The following is a 13599-nucleotide window of genomic DNA, read 5'->3' on the forward strand; positions in this document are numbered from 1 at the left end:
AGTGAATCGCAAATAGGTCTACCTCATTGTTATTCATAAGGATGGTTACAGTTTGCGACCTATTTGGAATTGCAAAAAATTCAGGGATTGTGGCCTGCTCGGATCAGCAGATGACCATGTCTGTGATGGCTTTTAAATAAAGCAATTTTCTTTGTCTTTTTTTTAAATGCATCCCTTTTTCCTTAATGGAAGATGGGATGCATTTCAAAAAGAAAAATGAAAAGTTTTCTTTTCATTTTGTAAGAGAAGAGAGTGGTCTGTGGAAAAAACATTTTGAAAAAACATTTACAAAGGGGAAGGGGTCCCTTGGGAATCCCTTCGTGTTTGTGAATGGGTTACCACCCACTTGAAGTAGGCAGTAAAATCTGAGTGTTGTGCGTCCGCATTTCGGTAGCAGAACATTCACATATACCATTGCGATTCTGTATTAGGAAAGGACGCCCTTAGCATGCCCCTTCCTAATACTGAATTGCAAACCCATTTTGCAATACGGTAATAGGTTACCGAATCACAAAATATGGCTTTGTACATTAAAAAAGGCTTTTTTTGCAGCCTCCCTGTCTGCCCGTCTATCTATCTCAAGTAACTATAACTTCTGTTCTAAAGTGACTATAACTCATGCCCTCGCCATGTACTGCTAATCTGCTAATGACCCCACGTATTACATCACTCATGACTTGATCTATGACATCACTGATAACATCACAGTAACATAAAAAAATTACATAATTGATAACAAGACTATGCATGGTGGGGGACACTATTATCGCTAGTTTAGGGCACTAGTTATAGTTACTTGACATGCCTATAACTGGTGACTTTCAGTGTTTTTTTTAGTTTAAAATGTTACGTTGTCACTGACATTTTCACCTAACTATAACGTTACTTTAACCTTTGGTCTTCTCCGTGAATTTTTGAGGGTTTTTAAAAAATGTAAAGTGAGCTATAATTACAATTCCTAACGATAACGTCATATATATATATATATATATATATATATATATATATATATATATATATATATATATATATATATATATATTCCACCACATACTTTTGAGGGTTCATATATATATGAATGTAGGTAATAGTGTTAAGCATGCTTTCCATTTTTTTTTATAAAATGAGGAAGTGATGACTGTAAAAATTCCGAATAGAACCAGTTAAGAGCCAAAAAAAACTGCACATTTGGGTTTTCAAGTGCATAGTGTTTCGTGCATGTTTTCTTTTTTTTCTATTGGTTTATCTGAGGTAGCCTGATCAGGTTTAGGGAAGACCCTGCAGGACTGTAAGTTGATTAGAGGCAGTCAGTGACTGTGTTGAAGAGGTAGCTTATTGAATCTTGCTTCTATGCCGAGGGTTTTATGTGTCAGTTACTCTGGGACCTAGTAAATCGCATTCCATACCCAAAAAGTGCTGAACTTGACAAATTCTATGACATTTTCTTTTTTAGAAACAATGATTTCCGCATTGCCTTTCTGCATGGGTAGCAAGAAGCCGCAACTGACAGCTCTCATGTGCTGAAAGGGAATTTGTATTCCAGTACTAAACTCATTGAGGTTGTCATCACATAGGGAGCCACACTCTGTAACTATCCAGAACACTGTTGTAAGACTCATACTCGATCTCCCATGCGGCACTCACATCACATCATACATGATCCCCATTGATAGGCGTAGCCAAATCAAACTTCTCACGCACACATACAAAACCCTACTCAATACAGGACCAGAATACCTGAACAGCTGCAAACATGTTCACCTTCTCATCAGTCACCTATGCTCTGCCTCACTCTCACTCAACACATTCCATGCACCAGCAAAAGCAAAACTGGAGGTTACTCATTCTCTTACATACATCGCACCCACTCAAGACATGTGCCGACCTCCCTCAACATATGAGAGCCTCCTCCCCATTTCTTGACTTCTCCAAGAAGCTGTAAACCTGGCTCTTCATATAAGAATCTTGGGTACCACAAACCTACACACCTGCCCAAGCACCTCAATATCCTCTTGATTGATTAGAGCGCTATACAAATCAATATAACATAACACAATCTACACAACATAACATGATATGCAAGTTTCTGTGTATGAGGTATTTCTGTAGTGCAAACCTAGTCAAAAGGCAGCAAAGTACTGTACAGGGTCAAAGAGAAGCATAAAGTTAACAAGTGATAGGAGAGGTAGTTGGTTTGTGGAATGTTATTACATTGTAGTTTAGTGTTCTTTAAAGAGGTGCACTATCTCTTTGGGCATATGGATTGGTATTTTTAGAGATCAACTGTTATGTCATTAATAAGTGAAAAAATAAATAATTCATTCAAAGATAAGGACTGTGTGGTTTTGTTGTACACTTTCTACTCCTACCACCCGGGCCTTAAATAATGTAAAGTTTTGTCCTCCATGTTTCATATGTTTTCTTTCCTACCTCTGCCAAAGCCATGTATGTCTGCCCTACCTTTGCTTGCTCAGTGAAGTTTTCACGTTTGAAACCTGAAAAACTGGCAAAATTAAAAAAAGACTTGAATGAGGCCTGCAGGACCCCGGCACTACAGTGGGAATATGCCCGTCCCCTCACCACTTAGGGGTGGGGGCACATCAATCATTTGCCAAATTATTTTTTTCTGTGTCACCATCCACTTCCTCCTTTACATCCTGAGTGAAGTCACACAGTGAACTTTGATTCCTATTGAGTGAGTCAAATTGAAGCTGTATATGATGCCCAGGCTTCCATTCTACGCTACAGAGGCTATAAAGCAGCACTTACCACCACATCAGTGTCTGGTTCTGGGAGGAAGTAATACATGTCAAGCAAGAACTAAAGGGCTGCATGATCCTGAATCCTCTGATCCCCTATAGTGGGTGCAAAGCCTAGAGTGAGCCATCAGATGCCTCTGAGTGAAGAAAATGTGAACATTGGAGCTCTGAACGGTGTAGGGTCAATGCTGGTCACAAAGGGCCAGATTCTTCAAATATTCACGCAACCCAACACAGGAATCCACCTTGCTGTGCTTCCTGAAAGGGAGAGAGCAGGAATTTGCTGTGTTTAACATTATACGGTGCATTCCGGCTCTCTGCCTGCGCATGCGCACGAACTGTTGCCTAGCGCCAACACAGGCACCCTATCTGACAGAGACTTCTAGCAGCAGATTGCTTAGCTTTTGGATTTCCCCAGGCGCCAGTCTGAAATCCAGAAGTTTGTCATAAGTGGTACCCCGGTAGGTGGCGTTGATTGGTTTTGCATCCGTCACTGGCAGTATCTTCACTTGAAGTAACGTTGCAGTACCTATATAGGCGCCACCCTAGGGCACTGACTTCAGTTGTTTTCTTTCCACACCACCAAGCGCTGATCCTGGGAAGAGCTAACTGCCAGTCGTTTTTGACAGGCTTTTGTCGCCAATACTATTTTTGAGGATTACCTCCTGATGTGCCCAGAATGTCTTCACACAGGTCTGGTTCTAAGCCCTGCAGCGCCTGTCACAGACTGACAGTGACTGATCCACACCATGTTTATCTTTAGTGTCTGGAAGTCAAGAACCCGGTCAAGGGGAAGATTCCAGTATCGTTCGCGGAGCCTGAAGTCCTCCTCGTCCCATTCAAAGTCCTCGGGACATTCAGGTAGGAAGCACAAAAAGAGGAGCAAGAACTTGAAGCATTCCTCAACTTTCCCTTGTCCGTCAGCTGCTAAGACAAGGGAGCCTCAGCGTTCTAGGACTCATTTCCCAGAACCTGCACCTGAGCCTACTCTTCCCCTCCCTGAATTTCCGCAGGCCAGAACGACACCCGCCCAACTGAAAGTGTTCTATGAGGAAAGCGCCTCATATTTGGGAGACCTGACCAAATCAACGCTCCTTTGGGCCCCGTGGGGTCAGAAAGGGCCAAATCTGATTCTGCACTGGCGGCTCTGGTGGGGCCCCAGGGATCCATTCCTGGGGATCCAGACTGACACCGGTTGTGCCATCTTGACCATACTCAGCCCAGTCCCAATGCTCTTGGCACCCCCCAGCGGCGTCATCTCCATTGTTGTCTACGACTCCAACACAGAGGCAGAGGAGCGTTGCCAAATGCCACCTCTGATGCTGATCGGAGCCCTGCCTCCTAGACCGGAGCCTGACACTTATTTACATCGGCTAGGGCTCATAGAAGGCTGGGAGGGGTCACTTGAACCTTTAAAATACCAGCCCTATGAGGAAGAACAGAGTGTGGACAGATGTAAGGACCTGGGTGAGGCCAGCGGCCTGTATACTTCTCCAGATACAGGTCTGCTTTCTCCCCCTACAGTGGCTATGGAGAGCTTCTTACACAATGGTGGTTCAGAGGGCGACTAAGGTGCTTCCACCCAAGGAAGGCCTCCCTTTGGCAAAGTAATGCAAGGCAGCAACTTGCTGTTCTTAGCATTAACCCACATTTACCAAGCACCGCAGGGCCACTCAAGGTGGCCTTGCATGGCTTGGTAAATCTCGCTTTAATGTGGCACTGTCCTTGCGTGACTCAAGGGCACAGATTATAAATTTGGCCCAAAGTATCTTATACTGTACTTAAGTGTGTCTGATCATAACTACATGACTTCACAATTTACTTTTGCTGTGGGTTGAATTACTTCAAATGTGTACTTACCAGTATTTGAATTTTGTTTTCAAATATTTGATCTAAAACCTACCAATTGTTGCCTGTCACCCCTTTGTTTTCCTATGTAAAGACAAGGAGTTAAACTTTATAGTATTGACTTTATTACTTGCAGACAAAGGGGAAAGGGAGGGAGGAGTAGTACACGAGGGAACTTGCTGATAAAGATGCATTCTGGTTGAGTGCTTAAACACAAATAAAAAAATAGCGCCTAAAAAAATGAGCAGTGGAAGCACACATGTAATCCATCAATGATCCGGTGGGGGGGGGGGGGGGGGGGGGGGGGGGAGGGACAAGCACGAAAAGGAAGGACTCCTACGGCAGCTGACCAATAAGTGCAAAACAATTGACAATGACAATGAAGACAACAAATGGTAAGCAATGGACAGCCTCTAAGCCCGCTGGTAGAAAAAAAGGCCTTGAAGACTGAGCACATGCACTGTCCGGGCCAGGGACCTGAAAACAGAAGACCACAGGCTTTGATTCCAAGAGAGCCGTATAAATATTTCTTCATTGTGTTGCCGACAGGGGTAACTGGTTTGAGGAATATGTTAAACTAGCTCGACATGATCTGAATAGGTATGGATTTTCTGACCTCTGTAAAATAATATTATTTTAATTCACAACCCTCCTGCCAAAAAGGCCTTGTTTTAACTTTCTCAAACTAAGAGGCATAAGCTTATGGGTATTTAACATCAATCCCATTCAATTACCCCTCTCCGCTCCAACGAATGGAATACATGTCTTCCAGCAATAGACAGCTGAATAGAGGAATAGTTCGAGCAATGAAGAGGAACAGGATCCATTTTCCAGTTGAAATGCATTGGGCAAAATGGAATATTCTAATACATACACTGCCTAGTGATAAGAATTATAGATTTAGACAGGCGTGTCGGAAACATTTGTGTTGTCCATGGCTAAAGTCTTTTGTGTGACCTTCCTTTGCTGTCTGATGGAAGAACCAGCTTAGAATTAAGAAGATGGGGCAGTTGGTGTCACCTAGTGGTCTTGTCGCTTTAGCTGCATCAAAAAAGGAACAGACTGGCCACTGGCCTGTTTTCTAAAAATATGCTGCAACAGGAAGCCTGGACCCCAAAAAGCACAGATTCGGTGACATAAAGCCCTTAATTCCTCCAACGTGTGACAGTCTTCGACTTCGGGGATAGACATTGGATTAGGATAAGGAGGACGAAGACAGAGCAAACATAAATCCTATAATCTGGCATGGGTGCAAACTGTAACCTTCTTTGACTTCTGGGATGCATGCAGCACACTTTTATTTCTGGTGCATCTATGTCGTGCTATGCAGGTGTTGCATATTACCTGCCATGCGCCAGGACGCCCCTTAGCTGGGGCAGCTGTGCGCAATACAAAAGTTTATAACATAACATAACAAACATGCCTGCATCCAAACCCAACGCACATATATAAGGGGTTACACCGAAAAAGCAATTTCAGCCAATGTCGGCTCTATGGCTACCTTCTTGATTGTATACTTCCCGGTGGGCTCTCATTCACGAATTTACCAAGAAGAGCGGCTTCTGTTGTTGCGAAAACAAAAATCTAAACTAAAGTCAAAGAACCTCCCATAACGCAGTCAAACAAGGTAGCTTTAACTTCTTCTGGTGGGAGAGGTGGGGTAACTTCATCCATGCAGACATCCACCTTTCCATAACAGATGCAAGTGAACTTGAGCCAAGTGAAACACAGGATTAAGCCATTTGTTCTTAATTGGATTAAGTCCTCGGGTGTTGTTCTCATTCCCTGTTCCTGCATGTTGGCGTCAGAGAAGGTTGGAGGAGTTGCTTGGCATGTAGCCCACCCTTGGGTTTGCTCATCGGGCAGCTGTATATAGAACCAGGTTGGCAGATGTGACTCTTGTGGAATGCTTTAAGCACAGGTTCACCAGAGGGACAGCGCCTGGCTTATCCTATTCCTCTGCAGCCTACACATACTGCAGAGGAGGGAGGGTCGTTTCCAGTGGGTTTGAAGGCAGTCTGATGTACAACATGCATACTCCTACGTCCTGAAGTCACTGGTGCTTACAGCTTGTATTATTTATGATGTAGAAGAATCTGGGCTATGGTGTTCATGGGGGGAGCTCCTTGATTAAGTATTAAAGAACATATTATGATACATATCTGTCTGAATTGCCCACCAGGAGCTGGGGTTCTTCCCTCTCACTCAACCTCTTCCTACAGTTCTTATTATATCTATCTATTTACCCCTATAGCTAGTGTAGAACTTTATCTGTGGCAGAATACGTGCCCAATGCGTGCTCCCTACTAGCGCTCACTTCTAGAGATACCAGTGTTTCAAAGTTGATGAAAATAAATGCAGGGTTAAACCGTCTAATTGTTTTTGCTTTTAATCATTGCGGGAAAACTCTTCTGTTGAGCCTAACTGGACTATATACCTGAGGCGACCCAGACAAATCACAAAATATTCCAGACACAGGCATTTATGGCACTGGCTTGCACTGTGCTTTATAACTCATGTTTATAGGAGGAAAACTGTTGATGAAGCAGTAAAGCTTTAGAATTCCCTAACGCCGAAAATCTGAATCGTTGAGAATCACCTGGAGTTCAGAAGGATGGTTCAGATGTGGTTATTTCCAATGCGATTCATCACAGAATCCACGCATTCTCATTTCCTGTCTACAGACAGAAACCCTCCAGTTCCCTCTAAAATCAATGAAGAACTAAAGCAGCTGAATTCCTTAAGAAGCAACCCCTAATATCTGGGAGAACCACGGGCCATATTATCAAGAAATGGCGATACATTATCGCCGGTTTTATCGACAGGAAACTGCAGCTAAAGCAGCGATAATGGGCTTGATAATATGCCCTTGTGAATTCCCATAGAGGCCCAGGTTAACTCCAGAACCTGGGCTTTTATGGGAATTCACAAGGGCATATTATCAAGCCCATTATTGCCGCTTTAGCAGCAGTTTCCTGCTGATAAAAGCGGCGATAATGTATCGCCCTTTCTTGATAATATGGCCCCACATTCTCCTAGAAACTCAACACCCAAGCCTCTGTCTTGAACACACACATAACAGTATGATCTTTGATTTTCCACTTCTGCAAACCTCAACAGACTTGCCCAGCAACCCACTATCCAGACGTACCACATAACTCAGTACCTCATATTAAAAACAACTACAAAGTCGGACAATTTCAATACTTTTCAATATCTGTGTCAAAAAGAACTGACAAGTTCAATACTTTGAATAACCTGAGACAGAAAACGGTATATCACCTGTCTACAAGTAATCGACGTTCAGCCTTCTTTTACTACTCTCTATACTTCCTCAGATTCACAATGCAATATACAGTCTTTATCTGTGCTCTTGCTAGATTTCTAATGTCCTTAATTTGCTATATCATTTTTTTTAGTGCAAATGGCAACTTCTGTATCCTTCCCGTGATCCTATGGGGCCCCAGCTTTCCCCAGATTAGGAAATATCAGTAGACGTCCCAGTTTGATTGAGTGACTGTAGCCATAATCAGAGTTCCAGAGGGATAATGCCCCACCAGGTACCACAGGGATCGGACACTTAACCGGGCCTTGGAGAAAGCCGACGACCTTCTGGGCTCAAATAGGGTGAAAAATGTGGAACTGTTTTTTTTAACACCCACTGGATGTGAAGGAAAATTTAATGTCCCCATCACATCTCATACATTTTAACCTTGCCGCCAAACCACTTTGTAATAAAATAGCATCTCTCTAGTATCGGGATAGTTTGAACTCACTTCCTGCACATATCCCACTGTGTCCATTATCAAAGAGACTCTACCTCCTGGTGGAGGCCAGACCTTATGATGACGCTACTGACTACTAGTACTGTAGAGGAGAACACATACCACTGAAGGAAAATTGTTACAGAAGGTCTCAATACTATTTTAAGAAGAGACTCTAATCTTTGACAATGGTGTGGGTTCCCTCTTTGAAAATTTCTATGTCAATCAAGTAAGTAGAGTGTACCCCACATTTTTGCTTCTATCGCCCTCATTTTGATTTTTTCTAATACCCTACTGAGCTATGGATATTGGACTGGGGTAGTCAGGCAGCACTGCTGCTTCCCAACACTTCCATTTGGTACATAACCGCTGCCTTTGCTACTCCTTATCTCCTTTTCTCTAGCACCATTAAGACCGCACCAGGAACAGAAACTTAACCTGGCTTCAAGAGCCATGTTTACTTTCACTAATTTTCCACTCTGTGATGTTGCCTTAGACTCGCAACAGGAAATAGGCGCTATACATGGGCGCCCGGTGGTGCAATAGCTTAATCCTCTGATCCTTGGGAATTCAAACCCTGAGTATGATGTTAATATTGCTTCTTCTAGCAGTTTGGTGAATCTGCTGGACTTGTCACAGGACTTTAAAGCCTGCTATTTACAGCATACGTTGTTTAAAGAAAAATTATAGCAGACATGTATGTTATATTTGAACATGAACCACCTCTGGAGTTCATTCTTTCGTGTCTACTCATATGTGGGTGACGGCATGTATGTGTGCATATTTGAAGTTTAGCAGTAGTGATGTATATGTTTGTAAATACTTTTGTTTTTATGAAGCATGGCCATGTCCAGGTGGACATAAGTGACCAGATTTCCTTCTTGCTTCCTATAAGTCCTAGGGGAATCAGCAAAAACACTTTGCTTAGGCATTCAATAGATATACAGAGTAAGACACCAGTCTTGAGAACCTGTAGCTCTAAACTCACCTTGTCAGGTTAAGAGATGTTAAAGACCGGAAGGCTAAATGTTCCTTATGTTTCATCCACAGCTGCTTGGTGTCACAGCCATTGAGGATAACTTACAAGATCGAGTTCCCGAAACCATCGAGTTGCTCCGGAAGGGTAATATCAAGGTCTGGGTGCTGACCGGAGATAAGCAAGGTACACACAGCTCTCTTCTAGGTCTCTGCTGGATGGATGTTTTCGGTAGTCCTTGACATTCTCTTGTCATACATTCTACCCAAATCCAAAGTGATGATTTAGAATTTGGATTACTATTATTACTCCATCAGAATGGCGTAGTAAAATACTCTGTTGCCTTCATGAAGCAACCACACGATAAATTTAGAGATGTCCGCCGCACCAGTGGAAATCTCTTATATTGACAAGAACCACTGTCACAGCAGTTCCTGTAAATGAATTATAAGTTTGATGGACCACTCCATCAACATGATGGTACAGTCTGTCAAACGTTTAACATGTTTTTATTTTCAAAAACAAAATCGCAAAGCAGGATTTTATTTTTCAAAACAGAAACAGTAATGACCCTCACACCATTGGAGTTTTCTCCCATGATGTAGGGTTCATTTTGCTCTTTTTACTGCCCCTCACCACCAGGCTGGTGGTGAGACAGTGAATGCTGCCTATTGACCCACTCTAAATCGGTCAAATGGTCAAACCTTAAACAGTCCTCACTTTGTTGGGCCGTCAGAGGAGTATGTCAGTAATGGAGACAGATAAGTCTCCATCGCTGATATACTGAGGTCCGGCCTACTCTAAATGAGGTGGGTGCACCTTCAGTTTGGCTTAGAGGTTGCTCCGTCCCAGTTGCAACAAAGTACCCTCTCCGACAAACCCTAAATCAGGTCATTAGGCAGGTAGCATTGCAGCAGAGAGGAAAGTATGCCCTGTTTAGTGCTTGTCAAACAAGGTATTACCAAATTTCCTATAATAATTTTCCCAACACTGAGTATTTAAAGAGTGCAAAGCTCATAACCTGCCAATAATTTGCCTCCATGGTGTGCAGGCAGTGGGTGGATCCTCTGTTGAACACCCAGAGAAGGAGAACTTTAGAATCATATATGTGTTGTACTCATTTACAGGCAAATCCTGTCAAGTTTTCGCAGGTTTTCTATTGCTGCAGTCAGTAACGACAAAGAGGGGCCCCTCTCACCAAAGGGACAATGCACCGTATGTGACTATCTAGTAAAAAAATCCTTTTGGGTTTCTTAGTGGTTCTCACACCTGTTTCATACTCTTCTAACAGTATCACTCATCACTTGAAATACACCCCCAGTATCACGAAAATAGGACCTCAAAAACATATATATGGAAACACTATTGTGCTTTATTAATAAAAAAAACATTTCATCTGTCCTGCAAATCAATATGTGCAAATGATTTTAAGGTCAAAGCTACCCTCATTTAAAAAAAAGATTTATTTTCATCAAAACAATAATAATAAAACCACGTTCCTTCACAGCGAAGGGAAGATATCTTTTCCCTTAACTTTCTCAATCACAAGAAACATTAATTCTAAACAACAATACATGGGCAATTCATAGATCGAATACATAAAAACAAACACATAAATAAAAACATAAGCAAGGTGAATACAATAGACAATCACATATGTATTTCGGGCCGCGCTATATAAAACTTTACAAATAAATAAATAGATTATTGTCATTGTTCAAAGTGCAGAGTATTTTCGCATCGTTAATATCAACCGTGTCACTCAATGCCTGTTCGATTTACTATTTAACATGGCATCAATTGTTTTCTGACTAGATAGTTTCGATTGCTGCAGACCAGAAGTGAAGAGGTGTTTTCTACATAAGAGTCTACTGATTCCAGAAGACTGGTCATTCCATTGCATGTAGCCCGGCCATCCTCCAGATAATGTCTGAATTATGCGCTGGAGACTTCTGTGTCAACTGCCCTTCCATCATCCACTCCTTAGTTGAGTAATTATGAATAAAATATATACCTTCCTGACCAAACTTGATATCTGTGTTGCAGAAACAGCAGTTAATATTGGCTTCTCCTGCCGGCTACTTTCTGAGGACATGGAAATTCTAGATGAAAATGAAGTCTGGTAAGACTTAGCACCCTACGTGTGCTCTTGGCTATGTAAGGAAAGCATGCTTTCTTGGTGGGGGTTATGTTCAATTTATGAAAATGAATGGTGGAGCTCTTGGATAGAGAGAGGTGTACGGTACGCATGGACATGGCCCCCAAGTTTGCTGTCCCTGAGATTCATGCAAAGAGAACAACTGATCGACAGAATACAGAACAATGTCATACATTCACCCTAGTACAGTGATCTGTGCCAAAATCCATCGTTTTTAGCTTCCCATGCCATTCCAGTTTGAACTCAGCCATATGCAAATCAGTCTTGACCCTGTGCCCCATGGGACAGTCCAGCCCGAACTGCCAGGCCAGGTCCTCCCTGGACTGGAAACAAGCATCCTAGGACCGGTTTCGAGGTTTCACCTCTCATCAGCCAGGATATGTTGATTCCAGTGGCATGGAGAGTACAGGACCCACGTCTGGGCATATCCGGCGCACTCGGGGGACAAATGCATAAAGAACAATGGATGGACAGAATGCTAAACAATGTCATACATTCACCCCAGTACAGAGATCTGGGATTAAAACAGAACCTCCTTGATGAGACCATACAATGCCGGAACTGATTTGTATTGGTGTGTGTTTCCATTTAGTGGCGTCCTGGCCTGCCACTTGGTGTGGTCGGTTTCTTGTGGGACAGAGTAAAAATTGATTTGCATTTAGCTGGTCCCTATCTGTAATGGGAGAGACTGAAATGTGGCTCAGAGTGATTACTGAAGCCTGAGATTCATTTCAGCGTTCCACCAATAACCTTTTGTGTATTCTTGGAAGGAGAGAAGAAACTCAGTAGTGTGGAAGTTGCTTGCGTGTGCCTTTCTTCAAAATCATCAATTTGTCTTCAGAGGTAAAAAACATAAATCTCTTTTTCTGCAGCTCAGTCCTTCAATTGATGTGTCAATGAAGTACAGTGAGCGCAGATGTTATGGTATATACATCAGCTAGATGGACTTTGCACTTGATGATTCTATGTTGCTTTTTAAAGCTAGCATTGCTTGCCTAGAGGAGTAGTCTATATGGCTGAAACCCTGAAGGCAGGAAAAGAAGTTAATATTACATTTGTGAACTCTTGAGAAAAAAAAGTGTGTTCTCAGTGATTAACTCCACACTATTCATGCCTTTTCTTTCTCTTAGTCGTATGCTTGATGCCACTTTGAAAAACATCTCCAGCAGTGGGAAGGAGAAGGATGTTCTGAATACTGAAGACAAGGTCCATCATCGTCAGACGGCATTAGTGATTTCAGGAGAATTTTTGGTAATCCAGGACTCTGTGGTATAAATCTGCAGTGGCGCTTTGTGCAGTTTTTACAGTTTTAAGTGCATGTGGGGGAGAGAAGCTAAGCGTTTTGAGAGCTATAATCAAAAGTTTCCCAAAGCCATATAAAGTCAAGAGTGACTTAAAGTTCATGTGCCACACCCTATATTGCCCTAAAGGATAATCCACAAGTATCCACAATTTAATTATCATGATTTACCACACTGTAATGGTATGTTGATCCTCCTGTTGACCAGAGTTGTGGCAAGCAAGTGAAGAAAGTCACTAGTTGTAACGACGCATTTCCATGAACCATCAAAGAGAGAGTAAGCACATGTGTGACATCATTTAAAAGTGGCTGTGTGCAACAGTCATACGTACTTTGGTTGTGGGTCTGTGGGGTGTCATGCTTTCATCTTAAGGTTCTCAATAATTTGACTGTATATTTTGTGTTTGTTTTGTTTTAAAAATCCCAATCACAAATACTTACGTAGGATTATTTTGAAATGATATTAATAGGAAATGCAGATAAACATAGAGATAGGTGGGGACAACAAGTAATTTGGAGCAAGGAGGCCCAGCTAGAAATGTTGCATAGGTTGAATTAGGTGACCTCCACAACTTCTCAAACACTATGGGGTTCATTACGTTGTCGGGCGGACAGTCTGAATCTTCGCAACTGCGTTGGAGCCCTTCTAACCAACTCGGTCGGTTTACAGTCCGAATGCCCAATTACGATGTCATTACAACTCTGTTCTGCCTGACTCGCAGAGTATTCCTGTCGGTCGGTATCGCACCGTAACCCCATATGGACAGCGTTTCCACTGTTGGGATTTCAATGTT

At 42.4% G+C, this 13599-nt stretch overlaps 1 protein-coding gene across 1 annotated transcript in view; it reads left to right on the forward strand.

Annotated features, from left to right (window-relative positions):
- Window positions 1-13599, forward strand: part of LOC147673324 (phospholipid-transporting ATPase IK-like) — a 460742-nt gene that overhangs the window by 339904 nt on the left and 107239 nt on the right. The window contains exons 19-21 of the mRNA XM_086947163.1: window positions 9422-9533; window positions 11394-11469; window positions 12636-12756. Of these exons, the coding sequence (XP_086803289.1) occupies window positions 9422-9533; window positions 11394-11469; window positions 12636-12756 (309 nt within the window). The remainder of the gene's footprint in view (window positions 1-9421; window positions 9534-11393; window positions 11470-12635; window positions 12757-13599) is intronic.

The sequence above is a fragment of the Lissotriton vulgaris genome, chromosome 12, assembly GCF_964263255.1.
Source record: "Lissotriton vulgaris chromosome 12, aLisVul1.2, whole genome shotgun sequence".
Taxonomy (NCBI): Eukaryota; Metazoa; Chordata; class Amphibia; order Caudata; family Salamandridae; genus Lissotriton; species Lissotriton vulgaris.